Source organism: Protomyctophum bolini (assembly GCF_963924005.1).
Source record: "Protomyctophum bolini genome assembly, chromosome: 22".
Classification (NCBI taxonomy): domain Eukaryota; kingdom Metazoa; phylum Chordata; class Actinopteri; order Myctophiformes; family Myctophidae; genus Protomyctophum; species Protomyctophum bolini.
The window spans coordinates 34,835,331-34,862,743 of record NC_137883.1 but is presented as its reverse complement, the minus strand read 5'-3'; the positions used below and the strand labels follow the sequence as shown (position 1 = coordinate 34,862,743).

Sequence of the window (27,413 nt, the reverse complement as noted above, 5' to 3'; positions counted from 1 at the left end):
AGTCTACTGTAGTAGCCAGCCCATGTACATGTTTAGTACACCAAGGTTTTATGTTGAAGAAATGTTTAGTATGGGTCCCCAGCATGTAGAAACTGCCGGATGCTAACTTGCATATGTTGAGCAATTTTCATAATTGACATAACTAGCCCTTACCCGTTGTGAGATATTTTCCCCCATCTTGTGGCCGTGGGGGGTATTGCGCCCGGGCGCATTGCCCATCGTGTGGTGATGTAAAAACAATATTTGTACAGTAAATATGACAGTTGCGTCTGTAAAAAGTAGCCTAGCTGGATTCTGGGAGCGTGCAAATTTTTTTTGGCATGGAGAGATGTGTGCTAATAGTGTGGCTCGGTCGGAGATAGACCACAGACGGAGACCACGGCTGTAAACGGCTGTTTTAATCCACTAATAAATTCATTATTAATCATTAATGTGTCAAATCGAAAAAAAGGGCCGAAAACCTCCATATAATTATGGTCCATGCCTGTGTGAAAAGTGGGAGTGATTGGTGCAGCCAATGATGAGATAACGCTCTGTCAGTGACATTCATTCAGACATTCAGACATTCGCTGAATTATATGTGAACATACCATTAACAACCTACTGTATAGAAGGCAAAATATTCAAAATGTCATCATGCGTTATGTAGCATGTAGCATGTGACAAACTAGGGGGTTTTCATGATGCTGAATCCATTCCAAGCATTAGTTTTACAAAAAAAACACTCATTGGGCTAAAAACGGCCAATGCCGTCATCACAAATTGATGTCAGCACATTTGGGCATGGCTGTTTTAAGCCCAATGAGTGTTTTTTTTTGTTGCAAAACTAATGCATGGAATGGATTCAGCATCATGAAAACCCCCTATTTGACATGTCACATGCTAGATAAAGCATAATGAAATTTTGAATATTTTGCCTTCTATATAGGTTGTTAATGGTATGGTCACATATTATGCCAATTATGAAAATTGCTCAGCATATGCAAGGATATGCATATCCGGCAGTTTCTACATGCTGGGGATCCATACTAAACATTTCTAATGTTGGTGTACTCAACATGTCCGGGTTCACAATGGGGCTCTATATGTGGGCTGGCTACTCTAGACTATATCCTGCAGTTATCCATAATGGACATTTCATTTCATTTCATATTTATTTATTTCATTTCAGTTATGGTTTTACATGATTATATTCATTTTACATATATTTTTTTACATATTCCATATCTGAAAAGAAAAGCCATGAGAATGACGTTGACAATGTTCCACTCCAACGTCATCTGAGTATTTATACTGAGGCTGCTGTCAGACCAAGAGAGAACACAGAAGTGGGAGAGGATTAATTTATTGCACAGATGTCTTTTTTGTAAAAAACTATATGAAACGAAACGAAAAGTCGCTTCAAAGAGGAACTGTGTGGTTTAAAAAAAGAGGTAGACTATATACTGAAGAATGCCAGCCTGACGTGAGCGTGTCCCATGTTCGAGTCCCTATTACGACATTTGCTGTGTCACTCCCCATCTCTCTCTCCCTATTCCCTGTCTATCAATAGAGGCATAAACAGCCAAAACAGGACAGTAAAGAAGACGGTCTTTCTTTCTTTCTTGTATAGTTGGCTGTTATTAGTGTTATATTTCTACACTGTAAACTGTAACATGTGACGCGTTTAAACCTAAACACCATGTGTGTAATAATAAAATGCCAAGTGTTTATTAATATTCATACAATGCAGTAGAACACGAGTTCACTCAAACACCTCACGAGAACACCTATAGTGTTCAAATTCTAAACACCTATAATATGACTGACTTTGATTGTAAAAAACTAAACACGTTTATGTGTTTAAAAAAGTGTTACAGGCGATTAAACATGTTCCTCTGTTTATAATCTAAACACTGTGACACGTTTAAAAAGTGTTACAAATGTTTAAAACAGTTTATAACCTAAACGCTTGGGTTTAGTGTGTTAGTTGGCTGTTATTTAGTGTTATATTTATATAGTCTGCTTTTATGTTTTTTGGACCACAATACAACATAAGCCTCTGGGCTCCTCATTGTGTATTGTTTGCTCATGAAAGTGTTATTTTTTTAATCACTAAATACATTTGATCAATAAAAAATAAAAAAATAATAATAAAATCACACTCGTCCATGATCTCCTGTCCGTGAAAAATGAAATACATTCCTGCGGGTGTGCTGTGGATTGTCTGCTATGTGGCAGTACTTCTTTCTCAGTATATCGGCGATATCAGCGAAATGACCCCTTACTTAATTTAACCTAAACAAACTTTAAAGTCCATAGACTTGGCTGGCACAAATTACATCATAATTTACCGTAAAATGTCAAAGTCCATGGACTTGACTGGGATGGGAAATTTATAATTAGGCTCTAAACAAATATTAAAGTCCATAGACTTGTTTACTTTATCTTTTTGATTTGATGTTATGGGCACACACATGTTTTTTTTGGAATGTATGGAATGCATGTGCTACTTAATACTTAAGGTTAACATGAGCATCAAAGTAATATTTTAAATAGTTTTTATTGACACATTTTATTACATCATCAACTTGGGAGACTTTTCCATATTGAATGAATGAAAGAACTATTTCTAAGATATATAAAATATTAAGGTGACACTAAGCATGTTTTCCTTCAGTGGTATCATGCAGAGAATCACTGAAATCAGGGCCGAATCACCAGCAACAGCAACCCTGAATAAACAAAGAACCTCCTCTTTAAATAGACACATTTCAGCAACATGTGGGCGAGACCGTGAGCTCGGCGCTAGATATGCCGCGAAGTGATGACGACGTTTCATTGAATCCCAAAACGACAGCCTATCGCAGGGATTCGTGACCGGTGGCGTCACCGAGGTGTTCGTATAAAAGACGTGGCCAGAAGTGCTCAGTCTCCAATTGACAGCTACCACCAATGTGCCATTCGAGGCACGGCAAGGAAACACCATGGCTTCTGTTTATAGTACGTTCAATCCTGTAGCACCTTCCATGCACAAGCACACGGCGGCCTCCTCCAACAACAAGGCCATAATGAAGGACAGGTTGACGGTGCAAGGTAGTCATCTGAAGCTGAGGTACCTGTACAAGGACGGAACCACTGGCCAGGTGGTGGACAAGCCCAACCCCATGTCCGGCCTGGCCAAGGTGTGCGGCGTGGACAGCATGGGCCCTAGTAAGGTCTCCAGTTACCCCTCCGGTAACTCCCAGGGTACTGGGAGCGGAGGCTGCGGCGCCGGAGCCGCCGTCAAGACCAACGCCATGACCCCCGAGCAGGTCCTGAGGCGGTACCGCCCCCAGCTGAGCGCCCTGGAGCAGACGGAGGTTCACTCCTACCCGGCCGTCTACTTCCTGGGCCTCAGCGCCAAGAAGAGGCCCGCCGTCGCCGGGGGCGACAACAACTGCGGCTACGACGACGACGACGCCCACTACATCCACGTCCCGCACGACCACCTGGCCTACCGCTACGAGTTCATCAAGGTGATCGGCAAGGGCAGCTTCAGCCAGGTGGCCGAGGTCTACGACCACAAGCTGCAGCAGCACGTGGCCCTGAAGATGGCGCGCAACGAGAAGGGCTTCTACCGGCAGGCGCAGGAGGAGATCCGCATCCTGGAGTACCTGCGCAAGCAGGACCGCAACGACACCATGAACGTGGTGCACCTGCTGGACAACTTCACCTTCCGCGGCCACATCTGCATGACGTTCGAGCTGCTGAGCAACACCCTGTACGAGGTCATCAAGAAGACCAAGTTCCAGGGCTTCTGCCTGTCGATGGTCAAGCGCTTCGCCGTCTCCATCCTGCAGTGTCTGGAGGCGCTGAGCCGACACCGCATCATCCACTGCGACCTGAAGCCCGAGAACATCCAGCTCAAGCAGCAGGGACGCAGCGACATCAAGGTGATCGACTTTGGCTCCAGCTGCTTCGAGCACCAGCCGGTCTACACTTACATCCAGTCTCGCTTCTACCGCGCCCCGGAGGTGATCCTGGGCCTGCCGTACGGCCTGTCCATCGACATGTGGAGCTTCGGCTGCATCCTGGTGGAGCTGCTGACGGGCTGCCCGCTGTTCCCCGGCGAGGACGAGGCCGACCAGCTGTCCTGCGTCATGGAGCTGATGGGCATGCCTCCTCAGAAGGTCCTGGAGCAGGCCAAGCGGGCGAAGAACTTCATCAACTCCAAGGGCTACCCGCGGTACTGCTGTGTCAACACGCTGCCCTCGGGGGCCGTCGTGCTCACCGGGTCCCGCTCGCGCCGGGGCAAGATGAGAGGGGCCCCGGGGAGCAAGGACTGGAACTCCGTGCTCAAGGACTGCGACGACCCCACTTTCATGGACTTCATAAAGAAGTGTCTGGACTGGGACCCCTCGACGCGCCTCACGCCCAGCAATGCCCTCAGGCACGCCTGGCTGTACCGGCCCAAGCCCAAGCCCCTGGCCGGGGCCGACAAGAGCCCAAAGGCCCAGACGGTGAAGAGGCTTCCCGAGCCCCATGCCACCTCCTTCCCGCCCATCATGGCTAAAGCGGGGCCCGGCCTGCAGGGCGCCGCTATCGCCACGAACAAACTGAGGAGCAACGTGATCGGAGACTCTACCGCGGTCAACGCCCAGAGCAATGGGACCATTGGTCAGGCGCTGAAGATCAGAAGATGTATACTCCAAAGCTAAACATGGAAACAACAGAAATATATCATCAACATGTTGTATTAGTGGTGTGTGTGTTTAGTATAGGAGGATAGGAGGGAGGGTGAGAACACCCTCCAGAACGAACAAACGGAATGATTCTCTCACTGTTCCTCATTGCAACATGGATGCAACAGATGAAAAGATGGCTGCAGAGATGAAATGACGGATGCAATGCAGAAGAACCTGAATGAAATGACGGATGCAATGCAGAAGAACCTGAATGAAATGATGGATGCAATGCAGAAGAACCTGAATGAAAGAAGGGATGCAATGCAGAAAAGCCTGAATGAAATGAGGGATGCAATGCAAACAGAATCCTGAATGAAAAGATGCATGCGATGCAGCAGAGCAGATGTTGCATTTAGGATACAGAAAGAGGCATAGGTGTGTGTGTGTGTGTGTTGTGTGTGTAGCAAATTGCACTTCTGGAATAAATAGAGAGGGGACGATGATTGACCAAGTCCCTGGGTCAAGTCACCTTTTTTTTCCTCAAGACTTACGGTTTCCCTGCAGGGGATTGTGTCTTTTTTACAACATGGCTCTCTCTCTGCATGCTGCCAGTAGGCCAAAGAAGGACCCTCCATGTGTTTTTTGTTCACATTTTGACAACGCCGAGGAAGGACCATGATCAGGCCGAAAAACGCGTTCGTTGACCGTCGGAGGTCAAATAAACCATGTGAAAAGGACATTTCTTGTGTGCTGGCTATTTCTTCATTCCTATTTGTACGACTGAGCCTTGCATCTATAAGACAATTCATCTAATTTGGAGATCTGCAGAATTCGTCCCCGCAGACAAGCCCTCCATCATGGCTTCCAGTCATCCCGGTTCTCCATACATCTGGCCAGTCTGTTGGTGCTTCCAGTCATCCCGGTTCTCCATACATCTGGCCAGTCTGTTGGTGCTTTTGCGCTCCTGCGTCGTTCTTGAGTACATCCATGTGTGGGACGTCCACTTGATCGATGCCCATGTGTTGGTTCCCAATGTACAGTAGTACCAATTTGCTGTCTTTGGCAGTGTCCTGCTAGTCTCATTCTCCTGGCTGCTATTTTCCGGCTCACCCTTGGTATTCCTTCCTATACAGGATCTTGTTGGTAACCTTGGTGTACCCTATGCTGATGTTTAGTACTGCACGCAACATTCTGGTGTAGCACCTAGTCTAGAGACTTCTTTGTCTTGTTTTTTAGTCTTTGCCAATCTCCCCCTCCATCTCCCCCCAAAAGTGGTTTAACTTCCACTCATAGGGGGCACCGTAAATGCTTCCAAATGTCACTGTTGCATAAAGGTGATTCTTCTCACCACAATAGATTGCAAAAATTGCCTTCAAAGATCAGTGAGCAGGACCTATTTCTTACAAAAGAAAAAGCTGCATCATAAACGAACACGAACATCCAATCGACCCCAAGTTAGAGTCGCGTGTTCAGGTGCCTCTTTGGAGCACACCTAGTCTAAACGGCGCTGTCTCTTCTGCTCATATAGAGGGCGCCACGAATGCAAATAGTGAAACTGTATGTAGAATAAACACTATTTCTGCAGATTCCTATGCTGACTGCAACCCATAATTGGCACAGTCCTGGCTGGGTAGGCCTGGCAAAAACTTGCCCTCCATGGAGCTCCCCCTTTTTTGTAGATTTTGTTAATTAATGGTGTGTGTTGTGACTTGTAAGCTTCTCAAACAATAACTATCGTTTAGTTGACATGTTCATGGGCATTTTGAGACAAATACAATTCTCTGTTTGTTCGTCACCAGCTTTGCGCGCAGGCTCACGTTCTTTATTGTTAAACATAATGGGGAGATTTGTTTGGTGTCCTATATTAATAATAATAATAATAATTCCTAGGCTCGGTCGGGGGTGCTTGTGATTCCTACAGATAAAGTAGATCGACCAAGTGAATACATGCAACACACACACACACACACACACACACACACACACACACACACACATCAAAGACAGCGATGGGAGTTCAGTTTAATGGCAAATGGTTATAGCGGACACACTACAGTATGTCAGTGCCCATACAGTGGATAGCTGGCTTTCCAATTCACTCAAACTCAAGTTCCTATAGAGCCAAATCTAGTTGGGGACTTCTTTTGGCTCTGAGCCAACAAATTTGCACTCGACAATTTGCCACAAGCGTATATAGGCAATACCAAATAATCAGCTGTGCGTGCAAATACATATAATAGACTAGAAGATTGTATCTTAGAATTACAACCATCGCGTAATTGCCCCCCCCCCCCCCCCCAGAAAGCCACACACACACACACACACACACGTGTGACGTTCTCAGTGTATACGTCTTCAGGTCAGCTGACAAGCTACTGCTGACCGACCCCAAAACTAAATACAAGATGAGAGGTGAGCGGGCCTATAGACTCTGTAACAGCCTATACCCCTCCACATTCGCTCTGCTACCTCATTAGAGGTTTTTAAGTCCCTATATTGAAGACTCGCTTTTTTTCTCTGTGGCCTTTACGACAATGCCTGATTATTATGTAAATGTTATACTGTCTAATATAGCTCTATTTATTCTTATTTTGTCTTCCTGTTCCTCCATATTGTTGCCATGTAACTTTTGTTATGTTTGTACCGTTCTGTCTTTTCTATTTTTTTAATCTGTAGGCTACAGCACTTTGGTCGACCATTGGTTGTTGTGATACGTGCTCTACTATACATCAGTTCATCAGTGTAACCTTGTATAGTGTTTAGGGTGAGGCTCTGTACGAGGCTAGCTATAACCTATTCTAGCAATGCTGGAACGATCTGTGCACACTGCTATAGGCCAGTAACGCAATTATTTAAAAAAAGCATTTTGTTATAGTTACTATTAAAAATAACAGATCTACAAGCTCACATCGTGTCACTTTGTGCCGTGCTATGAGCTTGTAGACACTTCAGTCTTGTCTAAATGCGCTGATAACAAAGTACTTTTATCGTATATTCGTACGATTTATACGATCGTAAATATCATATCATATTTTCATAGTAGTTTGATGCTCATATTATCCTATAGTAGTATTACAGTAGTATTACATTTTGGCTTTTGAAAACGTCGTCATATATGGCAGCCAAATCTATGGACTTTTTAATGTTTGTTTAGAAACGTATGATGCGGGAACAACGGTCGGACTAGCGCTCAAACATGCGCCAGACCTTCGTCAGTGCTATATAAGGTCTTAGGACCGGATGTTTTGGAGACCACCGCTACCGTAGTAGTCAAGTTTGAAAAAAAGGACGAAGAATGGCGCAACAGTTTTCTCAGTGCTTCTGTATGTATACAGTATGTGTGCCACATGCTGTGCACAGTGTGTATACTAGTGTAAAACAATTACAGTACACACGGTAAATGGTGCATTTATATAGCGCCTTTATCCGATGCGCTTTACATAGATTGTGCATTACATTCACCCATTCACACACATACATTCATACACCGATGGCAGCGGAAACCATGCAAGGCGCCACCACCAACCAGCACATCAGGAGAAATTAGGGGTTCAGAAGATCGAGTCTTGCTCAAGGACACTTCTTCGACACTAACTCTAGTGGGGGAGCCCACAGGGTTCGAACTGGCAACCTTGCGGTTTCCATCCAGCCACTCATCTACCCCTGAGCCACTTCCGCCACACTCACACGTGCAGTCATTCTATAGCCCACGCACGCACGCATGCACGCGCACACACTTTCACAGAACCTGGAACCTGGAGATCACAAGATATCTCATCTGTTTCTGCTTTTTTCTGCTTCTGCTTTTTCTGCTACCTAAAATGTTATTTTCACCCACTTATTCACCCACCTTGTGTTTCTTCCTGCACCCTTAAAAAAACACTACAATCATGAACTAAACACACTTTTCTTTTTTTTTCCTTTTCTTTTTAGTTTTTTTAAGAAATAATCTTTTATTTAGGGTTTTGCCATTTACATGGGGGAAATTGTTAACACAGTATGTATTTTTTTTTTATATCTCATATTGAAAATGTACATTTATCAATGTGCATAAAACATCACATATACGTCATTTATCAATCATTTATCAATCTGCATAAAACGTCACGTATAATACATCAAAATAAATACATCATCTGGCGGGTTGGCTGAGTTTGTTTACACTGGGAGGGGTCTGTTACTACGGCTACAATATTCAAATCTGTAACAATACTTTGTTTTCATCTTTTAAACCATAATTAACCCATTCTGACCGGGAACCCCTTTTGGTGTCAGCATTATGTTATGCTTTAGCTATTGAAAAATAGCAGATCTACAAGCTCGTAGCGCGCCACCGAGTGGCGCGCTACGAGCTTGTAGGTCTGCTATTTTTGAAAAATCGAAGAGCGACTGACATTTTTAGAATCTGATCTCAGGTCAGAATGGGTTAATCAGACCAGTGGAAACCTCGTATGAATCTGATCTCAGGTCAGAATGGGATAAGGGCCTTTCTCGGCCCCACCCCTCTCCCACTGTTTATATTGTGTTTAGTTTCCAAGATGGCCGCCCGCACCAGGAGGGGGTGAGCTGAATTCAAGACACTTGCCTTGTGTCTGAACACCCCCCCCCCCCCCAATAAAAAAAATGTTTGGTCAAACCATATGGGCTTCCATTTGAAATGCATTGGAGCGGCAATTAAACACAGACACAAGACAGGTGTCTTGAATGTGTGAACGCAGCCCAGTAAGGGCATATATGTCGACCCCACACACTCACCTCTGCCCCCCCCACCCCCTCCTGGTGCTGCGGCCATCTTGGAAACTAAACACAACATAAACAATGGGAGAAAGGGTGGGGGCCGAGAAAGGCCCTTATTATTGCACAGCGCTCAAAACCATAGTAGGAAAAAAGGCCCTCTATTACAGGTCTGTATACCCTCACAGTTATGGGTGGTCCTTGAAATTAAAGTACAGTCGTTTTGAGGGGGGGGGGGGGGGGGGGGTCTTACAGGATAAATAATGAAAACGGTGATCCCCAAAGTCACAGATTTGAATTCCATGAAACTATGACTACAACCAGCACTGAATCAGTTTGAGTACAAAGCCTTGAAAATGACCACAGACGGGAAGGAGAGAGAGAGGAAGAACATTTTACAACCTGTGTCCCGAATTGTTTGGGAGAACAAATTCAAGCTGCGATCCATAACCTTTATTTAAAGGTATATTCAGTGATTTCACAAAAAAAAAAACCTTAGGTTTCGTTTTTGGCTGGGACCTAAGCCTTTCATCCAATCAGGATAGAGAGCCAAAAACGAAACCTAAGGTTTTTTGACCCCCAGGGGTTAACTGGGGACAGGGAGGAACTCCTTATATGGTCAGCACACTCTATAGTAGAGAGGATTATCACAACAAAACAAAAAAATAAGTGATATTTGAATTAAGTGAAATCACTGAATATACCTTTAAGTTAATAGAATGTGAATCTGTATATGTTGACACAATGCAACTATAGTATATCGTTGCTGTAGAGGCGTTGTATCTCCATATTTCAACGTTCATTTCAATGTTTTTGTTTTCGTAAAATGATTGCCCTATACTTCGTCATACAAGAGTGTCGCACAGACGTGGGGAAAATAGCTGATCTACAAGCTCAGTGTGGCGTTTTATTTTCACAATTAAATCGGCCATTTTCACACATTTTTAAATGGTTTTAAATCAGGCCATTATCACAATTTTTAAATAGTTTTAAATCGGCTATTTAGTATTTTCTCAATTTTGAAATCGTTTTAAAACTTTAAAAAACGGTTGTGGACTTCCAAGGTTTCCCAGTCTTTGTCTTTGAGCTTTGTCTCCACATCATTCACAGCATTGTCTCTCTAAAGGTTTCTCATCGCTTCCTCCTCCTCCTCGTTTATGCTAGTCTCGCCAGCCAGACCGTTTGTTTGCCTTAATTCCCACAATGTTCAAAATGCTTCTGTCGGTCACATACAGTTCACAGTATTTTCAATAGATTTTTGTAGACATTTTTTAACTCGTGAAATGGGTCATTCTGCAATATGACTTGAGTACTCTTACTTTTAGTACTTTTAAGTACATTTTGATGCCGATACTCTTCAATTCCGTACTTTTACTTGTAACAAAGTATACTTCTAAATTGCAGTATTGGTACGTTTACTTACTGTAAGTAAAACAATTTCCACCACTGCTCTGTACAGTACATATAGCATTCAGATATTGTGGTATAACCCATTCTGAACGGGAACCCATTTCGGTGTTAGCATCATGTCGTGCTTTAGCTATTGAAAAACAGCAGACCTACAAGCTCGTAGCGCGCCACCGACTGGCGCGCTACGAGCTTGTAGGTCTGTTATTTTTGAAAAATCGAAGAACGACTGACATTTTTAGAATCTGATCTCAGGTCAGGATGGGTTAATCAGAGCAGTGTGTGTCCACTCCAGTGGAAACCTCGTTATGAATCTGATCTCAGGTCAGAATGGGATAGTTGTCTGGCTACGTGAGACTATAGGTTCGTCCTCCTCCGTTCTTCTCTCGATTGTCCGTCTTCCTCGCCGGACGCTGGCCTCCACGACCCCGTCCGGCGTCACCACTGTCCCTCCCCCTCCTTTCAACATTTAGTCTGTTTCCTTCTGCTGAAAGGACAATACTGTACATACTGTATGTACCACCATCTCATCATATTTCAATAATCATCATCATCTCTTCCTGGGAGGAGTGGGAGGGTGGAGAGGAAGGACGGCCAATCGATGTTTAGATCCAGGGTTTCCATGGCGACGTCTCTTATATCGATACCTCATATTCACGAGTTCCTTCCTAGTGAGAGAGAGAGAGAGAGAGAGAGAATTAGTTCCCTATTACCGTATTGTGCTGAATATAAGACTATACGTTATAATCTGGGACTAGAGTCGTCTGAAAAAAAGTTGATTATTACTTGATTATTTGATTAAAGATACTTGTTAGTTATATAATAATGTATTATTGGCACTTACCCCTCCCGTCTCATAAAGTGGGTTATCAAACTCTGTCTCCACAGTGATCTGTCTGTACGGGTGAGGATAGATGAGGGGCAGTCTTAGGTTGGAGTGATAGCGGCACCTAGTGGTTTGGAATGGAAAACAAAGGATTAAAGGTTTTATGACATTAATTTTCATTTATTTTTGTTTTTGTTTTAGGTTTTAGGTTTTATGACCTCAATTACACCCAAAAAACCTGAACTTTGAACATTCAGTGGATTTTCTGTGGTCTGAAGTTTTCTTTGGGGTTTGGAAGCCTTTTGAGAACAGGCAACACATGGAAACAGGGACATCTGCTGGCAAATCCCATTGACATATATGGGATTTGCAGGCTCTTACATCACAAACTGCCGGCAAATCAGAGCACCTGTTTGAGCCAGAAAACCCCAGATCACAGAAAATCTACTGAATGTTAAAAGTTCATTTAAGTTTTTTGGGTGCAATTGAGATTAGAAAACCTAAAAAAATAAGAACAATTCCAAAACCTTTTTTTAAATGTCATAAAACCTTTAAGGTCAGATCCGTATCCGTCACAGTGGTCTTGATGACTGTCTGCATTAATAGGCCGTCTCCATGCCAGTGGTTCTCAAACCTTTTCATGTCAAGGACCCCTAAATGGACATTTATTAGCCTGCCTGCCGGACCCCCGTTTGAAAAGATATTGTCAGTCAGGGAGGGACCCCCATAACTTTTTGGTGTTTTTAAAGCATTATGTTATACTTTTAGCTATTGAAAAAGAGCAGATCTACAAGCTCATAGCACGGCACCGAACTTGTAGGGCTGCTATTTTTTTTAAATATCGTGAAAGTGTGCCTCAAATCTTTGAATTTTATATATTATTACATTACTGGGGAGGGAAGTCCCTGGAACAACATATTTTCAGATGGGGGGGGGGGGGGATGTATAGAAGACATTTTTTAAATCTGATCTCAGGTCAGAATGGGTTTGTGAACCACTCTGTGCTATACACTAAATGGAACGGAGCCTAAATTAGTATCATTACTGTAAGACGTGTGAAGGAAGTATAAGGGAGAAGCGTCCCAATTTCTGTCCAACGTGTCGGCTGTGCAAGGAGGTTAATAGTGCACTCTTTATGACGTCAAGTTGAAGGGCTCCACGAAGTGCACACGTCTGTGTGTGTGCGCGAGTGTGTGTGCGCGAGTGCGTGTGTTACAATATCTCCCTCGTTCCATTCTGCTTGTCGCACGGTGAGGTTTCGAATTAATAATAATTGCCTCGCAATTATGTTAAACAGGTTGGCCTCAAACGGTGTGTGCGTCACTGACGCAATCTATCTGTCACGGCCTTAAGTGTTTCTGCGTGTGCATGCACAGAATGCTGAACCTCCTATAAGATGGGTGGATATTATAATGATGGTGTGTGTGTGTGTGTGTGTTGTTGACTGTGTTCTATATAGCCTGGCTCCAGCCCCCTGAATCGCTGAACCCTGGCTTAACGGGTCCATTTGGTTTCATGTTAACGCTTCTCAGGAGTTCAATTGTTGTTAAACATCATCTGCATTACATTGATTAATTTAGCAAGATTGTTATTCTGATCGTTTGGACCAAATCTTTTCCAACAACAAAATATGAGGCTAAATCGAGGCTAAGTCTCATCAAACGGTGGTCCGTGCATGGTGGCTCAAATGTAGAATAAATAATGGTCAGCCTTCATACAGTATGTGACCAAATTTGACTGAGAGAATTTTAGTTTTTTCATGTCATATGAAAGCAAGGAATCATAGCTTCAAATTGACATATTGGTTGTTCAGTTTATTGACCCACCAGTTTTGGAGATATGGCTTATAGAGTAATGTCTTGCAGAGAACAGCGAGTTGACAAAACAGGCTTGAAAGGTTCACTTCTGTGGTCTCTAACATTACACCTAGCTACATGTTTGGGCATTTATTTCATATTTACATGTCGATTTCAGCTCTGACACTTATTTCAGACATGCTCTAGTATGTGAAGAGTCTGCCTGTGCTATTAACTCATTTTTGGTTGAAAAAAATGTTTTTCTCCTCTGGTGAAAAGCTGTAATTTGCGCGATGGCAGTCTCTTAGTCAAATCTGGTCACATATGAAAAGTGTTGAAAACCACTGTTTTTAGCATAATAACCTTTGACCGTACCGTGTGACGTAGACATACGCCCCTCCCAGCAGCACGGAGAGCAGCAGAACCAGGATGAATATGGCCAGCGTTATGTTGCCTCCGTCTAGACTGGACCCGGCTGTCGCCTCTGCAACTATAATAAAACACAGTGACTACATTAGAGACTGGACCCGGCTGTAGCCTCTGCAACTATAATAAAACACAGTGACTACATTAGAGACTGGACCCGGCTGTAGCCTCTGCAACTATAATAAAACACAGTGACTACATTAGAGACTGGACCCTGCTGTAGCCTCTGCAACTATAATAAAACACAGTGACTACATTAGAGACTGGACCCTGCTGTAGCCTCTGCAACTATAATAAAACACAGTGACTACATTAGAGACTGGACCCGGCTGTAGCCTCTGCAACTATAATAAAACACAGTGACTACATTAGAGACTGGACCCTGCTGTAGCCTCTGCAACTATAATAAAACACAGTGACTACATTAGAGACTGGACCCTGCTGTAGCCTCTGCAACTATAATAAAACACAGTGACTACATTAGAGACTGGACCCTGCTGTCGCCTCTGCAACTATAATAAAACACAGTGACTACATTAGAGACTGGACCCTGCTGTAGCCTCTGCAACTATAATAAAACACAGTGACTACATTAGAGACTGGACCCTGCTGTAGCCTCTGCAACTATAATAAAACACAGTGACTACATTAGAGACTGGACCCGGCTGTAGCCTCTGCAACTATAATAAAACACAGTGACTACATTAGAGACTGGACCCTGCTGTAGCCTCTGCAACTATAATAAAACACAGTGACTACATTAGAGACTGGACCCGGCTGTAGCCTCTGCAACTATAATAAAACACAGTGACTACATTAGAGACTGGACCCGGCTGTAGCCTCTGCAACTATAATAAAACACAGTGACTACATTAGAGACTGGACCCTGCTGTAGCCTCTACAACTATAATAAAACACAGTGACTACATTAGAGACTGGACCCGGCTGTAGCCTCTGCAACTATAATAAAACACAGTGACTACATTAGGGACTGGACCCTGCTGTAGCCTCTGCAACTATAATAAAACACAGTGACTACATTAGAGACTGGACCCTGCTGTCGCCTCTGCAACTATAATAAAACACAGTGACTACATTAGAGACTGGACCCGGCTGTAGCCTCTGCAACTATAATAAAACACAGTGACTACATTAGAGACTGGACCCGGCTGTAGCCTCTGCAACTATAATAAAACACAGTGACTACATTAGAGACTGGACCCGGCTGTAGCCTCTGCAACTATAATAAAACACAGTGACTACATTAGAGACTGGACCCGGCTGTAGCCTCTGCAACTATAATAAAACACAGTGACTACATTAGAGACTGGACCCTGCTGTCGCCTCTGCAACTATAATTAAACACAATGACTACATTAGAGACTGGACCCTGCTGTAGCCTCTGCAACTATAATAAAACACAGTGACTACATTAGAGACTGGACCCTGCTGTCGCCTCTGCAACTATAATTAAACACAATGACTACATTAGAGACTGGACCCTGCTGTAGCCTCTGCAACTATAATTAAACACAATGACTACATTAGAGACTGGACCCGGGACCCGACGTTGAGAAACAATGATATAAAAAAAATACACACTTCACACACCCGTGTGAAGTGAGGGGCGCTCTTATCATTAATACATCATCATACACATCATCTCATGAACAACTGAATTTATGTGATTGGTTAGCTGACTTGCTCGTCTACATATAAACGGTGCTGAACCGGTGCTTCAGAATAGGCAGGAACTGGGGTTGGCAATGAAGGACCGGGAAGTCTGGCGTAGCATTATGGAATCCATGATCTCGACCGCGGTCGGAAAATGATGATGATGATGACATATAAACGTACATTTTCCCTTCATTGTCAATGGCATTTAATGTTTGTGTTGCCACAAATCTTCGTCATATTTGGCCGACATTTGACCTAATTTCTCCTTTCATTGCCGACGGCAAAATATGAGACGTGTGTGTGTGGACACAAGCTGTATATCATGGGAGGCCCTCGAAAAATAGACAGGGGAAAAAAAGAGGTGGGACAAATTCACAACAAGGAAACGAACGGTTCAACTGGCAGACATGCTAATGTAAGCACAGCAGAGCAGACAAGAGAGGTGGAATATAATAGTTTTTTAATCCTCATCTGTGGGAGGGTTTGTTTGGCCGTTTTCTGCAGCCAGACTAGAAGAAAAGAGACACTCAAGTGAATTCATACTTTGGCTACTTACTGTGTGTACAAATACATCCATCATCATCCACCCACCACCAACACCACCACAACAAGCACAATACATACTCACAAACATCCAACATGCACAACAGACTCACCTTCCAAAGCATGGTTGCCAAAGCAGTCATGGGTGGCTGCAAGATAGCATTCTGTCAGTCAATGCATCACGTCATATCACCATTCACATCACACTTCTATATAGCTATAGCTACTGCCTTGGGGTTGCATGTGTCAATGGATATTCTGCGGGGATTTCGGCATAGAGCGTCGCAGTCCCGCCCCCCTTTCATGACGACGACAGGCCCCAGGAAATGTTTCCCCATGCACGTTTCCCCATAGACATTTCTTAATTATATAAAGATCTGTAAGCCTTGAACAAAGCCAACTCAGATGGTTTCAACAAACACAATATTTTGGGCAGAACCAATAATTACAAAGAAGAAAAACAACAAAAAAAGTGTCCTTTTTTTGTGTGTTCGGCCCAAATAATGTAATACTTTTTGAAATGTCAATGGGGAATTATTTCCTTTCGTCTTGAAAGGGGGTCGGGACTGCGATGCTTTATTTGGTTGCGTGCGTCAATGGATATCATGTGATATTTCTGCATTTTTGGTTGCGTGCGTCAATGGATATCCTGTGATATTTCTGCATTTTTGGTTGCGTGCGTCAATGGATATTCTGTGATATTTCTGCATTTTTGGTTGCGTGCGTCAATGGATATTCTGTGATATTTCTGCATTTTTGGTTGCGTGCGTCAATGGATATTCTGTGATATTTCTGCATTTTTGGTTGCGTGCGTCAATGGATATCCTGTGATATTTCTGCATTTTTGGTTGCGTGCGTCAATGGATATTCTGTGATATTTCTGCATTTTTGGTTGCGTGCGTCAATGGATATTCTGTGATATTTCTGCATTTTTGGTTGCGTGCGTCAATGGATATTCTGTGATATTTCTGCGTCTACTGCCTTGGGTTGCATGCGTCATGGACATTGTTCTCTGACAAGAATTACACAGCAAAATATTCTTGGATAGTCCACTGTACAGTACATTACATTATAGACTAAAATCAGTGTTTCTCAATTTTTTGGATTTCAAAGACCCCCAGTTTGATATGCATTAGGCCACGGTCGGGCACTTTGCTTTACTCCCTTTTTGAGTGGTGCAACCACTCCTATATAGACAGCTATGTGTGTCCCTGGAACAACATAGTTTCAGATGGGGGGTCGTCGGCCAATTACATATAGTTTCGGGGGGTCCTTGACATCAAATAGTTTGAGAACCACTGACACATAGAAACATTGTTTTTTCTGAAAAAAAATACATTTGTTTGAAGACATAAATGGGTTAATATCTATGGGTGCGTCAGCTATAGGTCTGGAGGTAACAGGGGGTGCATGGCCAAAAACGTTTGGGGACCGCTGCTTAGAGAGACAGACAGACAGACAGACAGGCCTCATTCACACTATTGAGACAGCTGTCTTGTCCGTGTCTTGTGTCTTGTCCGTATTTAACCCATGTTGGGGCTTTTGGTGTTAGCATTACGTTATGCTGATCTACAAGCTCGTAGAGCGCCACTCGTCTGCTATTTAAAAAAAAATCGAAGAACGACTGACATAGAAACATAGCTTTTTCAGAAAACTGTCATTTTCAAACAGACATTTTTAGAATCTGATCTCAGGTCAAAATGGGTTAATGGCCGCTCCAATGCATTTCCAATGGAAGTCACATGGTTACTTTGACAAGACTGTCTTGTCTTGTCAAACCATGTGACGGACAAAGACACAAGACACGGACAAGACAGCTGTCTCAATAGTGTGAATGAGGCCACAAGACAGACAGACAGACAGATAGACAGGCAGACTGTCTCACCCCTGCAGAGGGGGAGTGGCCCGCTCCAGAAGGACGCCCCCGGGTTCCCCTGGATGCACTTGATGGCGGCCTCCCCGATGAGCTCGTAACCCTGGTAACACACGAAGCTGAGCGACTCTCCGGGCAGGTACAGCCTCTTGGACAGGATCTGGTAGCCGTTGTCAGGGAGACCGGGGTTCTCGCAGGAGACCGAGTCTTCAGCTGGAAGAGAAGAGAAGAGAAGACGTCACACGAGAGTTGTTTCCGACGATACTGGTATCGGTTACTCGCGCCGATACCACCCTCCAGTACTCGTACCGATACCACCCTCCAGTACTCGTACCGATACCACCCTCCAGTACTCGTACCGATACCACCCTCCAGTACTCGTACCGATACCACCCTCAAGTACTCGTACCGATACCACCCTCCAGTACTCGTACCGATACCACCCTCCAGTACTCGTACCGATACCACCCTCCAGTACTCGTACCGATACCACCCTCCAGTACTCGTACCGATACCACCCTCCAGTACTCGTACCGATACCACCCTCCAGTACTCGTACCGATACCACCCTCCAGTACTCGTACCGATACCACCCTCCAGTACTCGTACCGATACCACCCTCCCGTACTCGTACTCAGAACCGTCCCCGATACTCCGACCCGAGTACCAAAACATTCAATTCCAAAGGGCTTTATTGGCATGAGAAAACATACGTTTACATTGCCAAAGCAGAAAGAACAATACAACGATACAGCAATACAATCAAAACAGAAATGATGTACTTTGAAGGTCAGAATCTTCAATAGATCAACTTCTATGTACCAAGATCACTCGATGCAGGTATAGTGCAGGAATATACACAATGATTAGTCTTTAGGGTGGTTGTGTTCCATTTGATATCCTTCTCCTATCACAGCAACTCACAAATCTTGCTGCTGTGTTTGCACATTGTTGTACTTCGCCCAGCAGATATGTTTTTTTTTTGTCATTGGTCATGTTTTCAAAATCTCCGTGTGTGGTTGTAATCTGTGGGAAGTATGTGTCTCTGATGTCTTGGTACAATGGACAGATGGTTAGGAAGTGTAGCTCGGTTTCCACTTCATTTAGTGTGCAGTGTGTGCATAGTCTGTCTTCTCTCGTTTCAATTGACACTATAGGCTGAACGAATGCAACGGGACCGTGTCTGACCCAACACTGCAGCAAATCAGCCAGAAACAGCCGATCTACTGTACAAGCATACTGTACATGACAACTGATGAGTGTATAGGCATGACAATGACTTGTCCCTGCATGCCCTTTCATACCCGTCTATAAAACAACTGCCCTTTGCAGACCACGAATGCACGGATTTACTATACGGTGAAAAGTAACGCAAATGCCACTCGTCTCCTTTCCCGAACTTGGACATAGTATTTTGCGTTGAAAACATGTTTATAAATCCATGTCGTATACTGTACACCGCTTCTCTAAAGCTAAAGACTGCTGGGTCGAATACTGTACACCGCTTCTCTAAAGCTAAAGACTGTACACCGCTTCTCTAAAGCTAAAGACTGCTGGGTCGAATACTGTACACCGCTTCTCTAAAGCTAAAGACTGCTGGGTTGAATACTGTACACCGCTTCTCTAAAGCTAAAGACTGTACACCGCTTCTCTAAAGCTAAAGACTGTACACCGCTTCTCTAGAGCTAAAGACTGTACACCGCTTCTCTAGAGCTAAAGACTGTACACCGCTTCTCTAGAGCTAAAGACTGTACACCGCTTCTCTAAAGCTAAAGACTGTACACCGCTTCTCTAAAGCTAAAGACTGTACACCGCTTCTCTAGAGCTAAAGACTGTACACCGCTTCTCTAGAGCTAAAGACTGTACACCGCTTCTCTAGAGCTAAAGACTGTACACCGCTTCTCTAGAGCTAAAGACTGTACACCGCTTCTCTAAAGCTAAAGACTGTACACCGCTTCTCTAAAGCTAAAGACTGTACACCGCTTCTCTAGAGCTAAAGACTGTACACCGCTTCTCTAAAGCTAAAGACTGTACACCGCTTCTCTAGAGCTAAAGACTGTACACCGCTTCTCTAAAGCTAAAGACTGTACACCGCTTCTCTAAAGCTAAAGACTGTACACCGCTTCTCTAAAGCTAAAGACTGTACACCGCTTCTCTAGAGCTAAAGACTGTACACCGCTTCTCTAAAGCTAAAGACTGTACACCGCTTCTCTAGAGCTAAAGACTGTACACCGCTTCTCTAAAGCTAAAGACTGTACACCGCTTCTCTAAAGCTAAAGACTGTACACCGCTTCTCTAAAGCTAAAGACTGCTGGGTCGAATACTGTACACCGCTTCTCTAAAGCTAAAGACTGCTGGGTTGAATACTGTACACCGCTTCTCTAAAGCTAAAGACTGTACACCGCTTCTCTAAAGCTAAAGACTGTACACCGCTTCTCTAAAGCTAAAGACTGTACACCGCTTCTCTAGAGCTAAAGACTGTACACCGCTTCTCTAGAGCTAAAGACTGTACACCGCTTCTCTAGAGCTAAAGACTGTACACCGCTTCTCTAGAGCTAAAGACTGTACACCGCTTCTCTAAAGCTAAAGACTGTACACCGCTTCTCTAAAGCTAAAGACTGTACACCGCTTCTCTAGAGCTAAAGACTGTACACCGCTTCTCTAAAGCTAAAGACTGTACACCGCTTCTCTAGAGCTAAAGACTGTACACCGCTTCTCTAAAGCTAAAGACTGTACACCGCTTCTCTAAAGCTAAAGACTGTACACCGCTTCTCTAGAGCTAAAGACTGTACACCGCTTCTCTAGAGCTAAAGACTGTACACCGCTTCTCTAGAGCTAAAGACTGTACACCGCTTCTCTAGAGCTAAAGACTGTACACCGCTTCTCTAAAGCTAAAGACTGTACACCGCTTCTCTAGAGCTAAAGACTGTACACCGCTTCTCTAGAGCTAAAGACTGTACACCGCTTCTCTAAAGCTAAAGACTGTACACCGCTTCTCTAGAGCTAAAGACTGTACACCGCTTCTCTAGAGCTAAAGACTGTACACCGCTTCTCTAGAGCTAAAGACTGTACACCGCTTCTCTAGAGCTAAAGACTGTACACCGCTTCTCTAGAGCTAAAGACTGTACACCGCTTCTCTAGAGCTAAAGACTGTACACCGCTTCTCTAGAGCTAAAGACTGTACACCGCTTCTCTAGAGCTAAAGACTGTACACCGCTTCTCTAAAGCTAAAGACTGTACACCGCTTCTCTAGAGCTAAAGACTGTACACCGCTTCTCTAGAGCTAAAGACTGTACACCGCTTCTCTAGAGCTAAAGACTGTACACCGCTTCTCTAGAGCTAAAGACTGTACACCGCTTCTCTAGAGCTAAAGACTGTACACCGCTTCTCTAGAGCTAAAGACTGTACACCGCTTCTCTAAAGCTAAAGACTGTACACCGCTTCTCTAAAGCTAAAGACTGCTGGGTTGCACCTCAAAAATATCTGATCTATAAGCTCAGCTAGATCTACAAGCTCTATAGATATGCTCTTTTGGCCAATAGAACGAGAGTGTGTGGTGGCAGTATAGCCGACAGCGCCGGGCAATGAGTTAATGTATGTTTATATAGTAATATAAATCTCAATCCAAAAAGTATGTTTTCAAATAATTGTAGTGGAGTAAAAGTACAATATCTTCCTCAGTACAATACTTGTGTAAATATATATATACTTATTACAGTTACTTTACACCTCTGCTGATTATAGCCAGATGTGAAATGAGGCCAATTCACATTTCACACCTGGGAAATGCCCCTCCCCCTTGTGTGTGTGTGTGTGTGTGTGTGTGTTAGAGTTAGACCCCCCCATTTCTCCGGTGGCCAATTGAACCCCCCCACACACAAACACATAAAAATACAGCATCATAAAAAAAAACTCAACCATTTTCTGACACAAAGCGACACGAAGCGAGCCTGTCCAGTCTGCTTCGATAAGAAATCAAATATAAGCTCCACTTCTTATCATGGAGAGAGAGGGAGAGAGAGAGAGAGAGAGAGAGGGGGAGAAGGAGAGGGAGAGGGAGAGAGGGAGGGGGAGAGAGAGATTCATCTGTGGTGTTACAGGAACATTTTCATGGCATGTTTCTGAATCCAGAAGGAGACAAACTTGACACTAAACCGCAGGGCTGCATGTCTGCTTTCAGCTCAACATAGTGGAGGAAATATGGGACTTTTCTTGATACAGAGACAGTCACGGCAGAAAAGAGGAAGAAAATAGCACAGGCAGACTCTTCACATGTACTAGAGCATGTCTGAAATAAATGTCAGAGCTGAAATCTACATTTAAATATGAAATAATGCTTAAACATGTATAGCTAAGCTATAGAGACCACAGAAGTGAACCTTTCCCAAGCCTGTTTTCTCAACTCACTGTTTCTCTGCAAGACATATAAGCCATATCTCCAAAACTGGTGGGTCAAACTGAACAACCAATATGTCAATTTGAAGCTATATGATCCCCAAGAATCCAATGAGTTGCAGAATCCTTGTATACTGTATGTGTGTGTACTACTGTATACAATCGTGAAAACGTGGCGCAAATCTTTGAATATATATTCTTTCAGAGCGAACATTTGAACTCAAATCTTTGCTTTTTGGGGGGTCCCTGGAACCACATATTTTCTGATGGGGGTCGGCGGCCAAATACATATAATTCTAGGGGTCCTTGACATGAAAATGTTTGAGCACCAGAAACATAGTATACAACTCCTGTTGTATACTTTTAACCCATTCTGAACGGGATCCCATTTTGTTGTTAGCATTACGTCATGCTTTAGCTATTTAAAAATAGCAGATCTACAAGCTCATAGCGCGCCACCGATTTTTAAATCTGATCTCAGGTCAGAATGAAAACTGTCAGGATGTAGAAGACATTTTTTTTAAATCTGATCTCGGGTCAGAATGGGTTAAGTCAAGAGGCTAAAAACTCACAGGCACAGTGAGGGAGTCTAGATGTCCACACGGGGGTCCCAGGCTCGCGGCCGTAGCAGGTGAGAATGGCGCCGCCCTGCAGGATGTAGCCCGCATTGCAGCTGTACTGTATGGTGGTTCCCACCAGGAGTTTGGGGTCCGACAGAGAGCGGGTGGAGTGCTCCACGTGCCCGGGGTCCGAACAGTACATGACTTGGAAGGAAAAAAACATGCAGTTTAGTATAAGAGAGGGGCCCCGCGGGGCCTCTACGGCTGTGCAGTGTTGTTTTCGTCGACTAAAAACTATGACAAATGACGGGTACCGTCCTAAAGTCTGGACTAGTCGGTGCTACTGAAAATTTCTAACGAGCCGAAATCGTTTGGGCACTACAGCGCCGAAACAGAACACTACAGCGCCGAAACAGAACACTACAGCGCCGAAACAGAACACTACAGCGCCGAAACAGAACACTACAGCGCCGAAACAGAACACTACAGCGCCGAAACAGAACACTACAGCGCCGAAACAGAACATGTTGACGAAATTTTCAGTATATTTAGTCTTAGTTTTAGTCATCACAAGAAGTCCTGGACGCCAAATGTAAGACCAAGATCGGTTTCTGGAACGTACGAACCATGTACGAATCAGCAAAACTGGCCCAAGTAACGTCCGAAATGAGACGTTACAACCTGCACGTCCTTGGTATCAGTGAGAGCAGATGGATAGGATCCGGCAGACAAAAGACTAGCACAGGGGAGACAATACTATACTCAGGTAGGGATGACAACCTACACCATGAAGGGGTAGCTATTATACTGAAGAAAGGAACAGAAAAATGTCTGATGGAGTGGAAACCCATCAACAGCAGGCTTATGAAGGTTAGGATGAGAGGAAAGCACATCAACACCACCATTATCCAGTGTTACGCCCCCACTAACGACAGTGATGAAGAGGCAAAAGATGCCTTCTACGAACAACTGCAAGCTGAGTTGGAAGGGTCACCACGGCATGACCTAAAAATTGTAATGGGTGACCTGAATGCTAAAGTTGGGAACAAGAACACCAACTACGAAAGAGAAATGGGGAATGAAGGCTGTGGAACCATGAACGACAACGGAAAACGGCTGCTGGATCTGTGTACCACCTACAACCTCATCATTGGAGGAACTCTCTTCCCTCACCATGACATACACAAATTGACATGGTGTTCCCCAAATGGAAGAGACAAGAACCAGATCGACCACCTGATGGTGAATGGCACTTGGAGACGTTCTCTCCTAGATGTACGTGTGAGGAGGGGAGCCGATGTCAACAGTGACCATCACCTGGTAACAGCAGTACTGAAGCTCAAGCTCAGGAGAACAGAACGAAGAGAATTAGGACGTCAGCGTTTTGATGTGGGTAAAATGCATACTCCCAGAGTCAAGAATGCCTTCGTCCTAAAGTTGAAGAACAGGTTCCAAGCGCTGACGAGCATTGAAGATGGTCGCATACAACCAGAAAACATCAACACCATGTGGGAACAGATTAAAACAGTATACGCTGAGAGTAGTAAAGCCTGTCTAGGAACAACCAAAAACAAAAGGAAGGATTGGATCACAACAGACACCTGGCAGTGCATTGAAAACAGGAGACACCTGAAGAAGAAAGTCTTGGAAACAAAATCTGAAAGGCTACAGGAAAGATACAAAGACCAGTACAGAGAAGCTGAGCGAAAAGTAAAAAAGATGATTAGAGCAGATAAGAGGGCCTACATGGAGGACCTCGTGAAGCAGGCAGAAGATGCAGCCAAAAGAGGGGAACAGGGGACTGTATACAGGATCACCAACACTATATGTGGAAAGTACCGCCGAAACACCAACGGGCCAATCACAGACAAAAATGGAAGACTCCTCACATCTGAAGCAGATATCGAAACTAGATGGGCAGAACACTTCAGCGAAATCCTCAACAGACCACCTCCAACTTTAGAGGCTGATATACAGGAAGCAGAGGTCGACCTTGATGTTGAGATTGAACCACCAGAGATGGAAGAAATCATGTCCTCCATCAAATCCCTCAAGAATGGGAAAGCTCCCGGGCAGGACAGCCTAAATGCAGAGCTGTTCAAAGCAGACCCAGAGCTGGGGGCTAAAGTGCTAAAACCACTCTTCAGAACCATATGGGAAAGGAAGAAGGTACCGGACGACTGGACAAAAGGTGAAATCGTGAAGATCCCAAAGAAAGGTGCCCTCAGCAACTGCAACAACTGGCGTGGCATCACCCTTTTGTCTATCCCCAGCAAAATCCTTGCCAAAATTATTGTTCAAAGACTATCTGATGCAATCGACAAAAAACTTAGAGAGGAACAAGCAGGGTTCCGAAAAGGTAGGGGATGTATTGACCATATATTCACCCTACGTAACATCATAGAGCAATGTACAGAGTGGCAGAGGCAACTGTATATCAACTTTGTGGATTTCGAGAAGGCTTTCGATAGCATTCACAGAGACAGCTTGTGGAGAATACTACGTGCATACGGGATACCAAACCAACTTGTCCTTCTCATCAAAAGTTTCTATAATAACTTCACATGCCAAATTGGAAATAGTCAACACAGTTTCGCAGTCAAAACAGGAGTGAGGCAAGGTTGCGTTATGTCTGCACTACTCTTCAACCTGGTCATAGACTGGGTTATGAGAAGAACCACCGAAGACATTCCAAGAGGCATCAGATGGACCCTCTTCTCACAATTGGAAGATCTCGACTTTGCAGATGACTTGGCTCTGTTCTCCCACTCACACCAACAGTTGCAAGAGAAAACAAGTCGTCTGAACACTTTTGCAAAGCAAATAGGTCTGAAGATCAACCAGAAGAAGACAGAACTGATGGTGCTCAACATCCCAAACCCCACACCAGTACACATAGAAGGAATAAACCTACCCACAACAGAACATTTCACCTACTTAGGCAGCGTAGTAAGTCACGATGGAGGCGCAGGTAACGACATCACAAGCAGGATCAGCAAGGCCAGAAACACCTTACAGAGGCTTAACAACGTCTGGAAGTCGGCCCAGTACAGCACCAACACCAAACTAAGACTGTACCAGAGCTGTGTCCTGTCTACCCTGCTATACGGTTCTGAATGTTGGAGAACGACAGAAAATGATCTCCACAAACTGTCAACCTTCCACACCAAAAGTTTAAGGAAAATCCAGCGAATATTCTGGCCCAAAACCATCTCCAACCAACACCTTCTTGATCTATGTAAACAAGAAAACATGGATACCATCCTTATGAGAAGGCGGTGGAAATGGATTGGGCATGTCATACGTAGAGAACAGGACAACATCACCAAAACTGCACTTCACTGGTCACCAGAGGGCAAACGCAAAAGAGGCCGACCCAAGAACACCTGGCGTAGGACAGTGGAGGGAGAGTTGAAGACCCTGCATCACACCTGGGGATCTATAAAGACGCTGGCCCAGGACAGACTGAAGTGGAGATCCTTTGTTGCTGCCCTACATGCCAGCCGGCGTAAAGGGCAGTAAGTAAGTAAGTAAGTTAGTCATCACAGCACAGTTTTCATTTAGTTTTCATCGGTGGAAAAAGGTAGTCGATAAAAAAATTTCGTCTTAGTTTTAGTCGACGAAAACAACACTGAATGGAAGGTATACTTTTTTCACAGAAGGGCGGCTGTGTGCTCCACTGCAGGTCTAGTCGACAGGCGAGGGTCTCCTGTCCCACCAGGTCGTATCCGGGGTCACACTGGTAGGTGATGTGTGCCCCGCGGACCGGCGCCGCGTGGCTGGTGGTCTTCCGGCCGTTCTGGATCTCCGGGAGATCGGCACACGAGTCGTTTCGGGACACTTCTGTTCTCACAGAAAAACAAAAACAAACAAAACGAAAGCGCGTCTCATGAGCGGGTCCATTTATAAATGTATTTGTATACCACAGTTAGACGGAGAGCAGCATAATTATGTTAACTTTGCTCAGCCAATCAAATCATTGCTATGGGTGTGAGCATGCCAATCGCCAATCGCCAATGTTTGTGTTCACACAGATCCGGCAAGCAAAAATCACACCCGAGCTGAATTAAAACAGTTGCACTGTGTTTTAGAAACGCCGATTTGCTCGTCCACATATGACGTAAATTCTCGTCAAAGGCATTTAATGTTTTTTTGTTGTCACAAAAAGCTGATTTGTTCAGACACATGTGACACGAGTTAAAGGTATATTCAGTGATTTCACTTAATTCAAATATCACTTATTTTTTTGTTCTGTTGTGATAATCCTCCCTACTATAGAGTGTGCTGACCATATAAGGAGTTTGTTTCGTTTTTTGGCTATAGGTGGCAAAGCCTTCATCCAATCAGGATAGAGAGGGGCCTTCCGCCAATCATGATCGAGCGGGGGCGGGCCTTGGTGTGCGTGCTGTTGGCCTGTCGCGTGTGTCCCCCCCCCCCCCCCCCCCCACTGTAGCGCGTGCATGTGCACGTCTTGTTACCGGGGCAGACCGGGGGGTTTTCCAAATCACTGAATGCTCCTTTAAGGACAAA

General features: G+C 44.3%; 2 protein-coding genes across 2 annotated transcripts in view; one reads left to right on the top strand and one right to left on the bottom strand.

Moving 5' to 3' along the window:
• Positions 1 to 2,966: 2,966 nt before the first annotated feature.
• LOC308309793 (dual specificity tyrosine-phosphorylation-regulated kinase 2-like) lies at positions 2,967 to 4,679 on the top strand (the record flags this gene model as incomplete). The annotated part of the gene is made up of 1 exon (XM_080755710.1): positions 2,967 to 4,679. One exon carries the CDS (start codon positions 2,967 to 2,969, stop codon positions 4,677 to 4,679), a length of 1,713 nt encoding a protein of 570 aa, XP_080611836.1.
• Positions 4,680 to 11,308: 6,629 nt separating this feature from the next.
• The window catches only part of sez6l (seizure related 6 homolog (mouse)-like), a gene marked incomplete at its 5' end in the record, with an annotated part of 58,895 nt that continues 42,790 nt past the window's right edge, over positions 11,309 to 27,413 (bottom strand). The window contains 7 exons of the mRNA XM_080756769.1: positions 11,309 to 11,455; positions 11,632 to 11,737; positions 13,785 to 13,899; positions 16,169 to 16,204; positions 17,941 to 18,141; positions 22,896 to 23,087; positions 26,532 to 26,726. Coding sequence (XP_080612895.1) covers positions 11,423 to 11,455; positions 11,632 to 11,737; positions 13,785 to 13,899; positions 16,169 to 16,204; positions 17,941 to 18,141; positions 22,896 to 23,087; positions 26,532 to 26,726 — 878 coding nt within the window. The 3' untranslated portion in view covers positions 11,309 to 11,422. The remainder of the gene's footprint in view (positions 11,456 to 11,631; positions 11,738 to 13,784; positions 13,900 to 16,168; positions 16,205 to 17,940; positions 18,142 to 22,895; positions 23,088 to 26,531; positions 26,727 to 27,413) is intronic.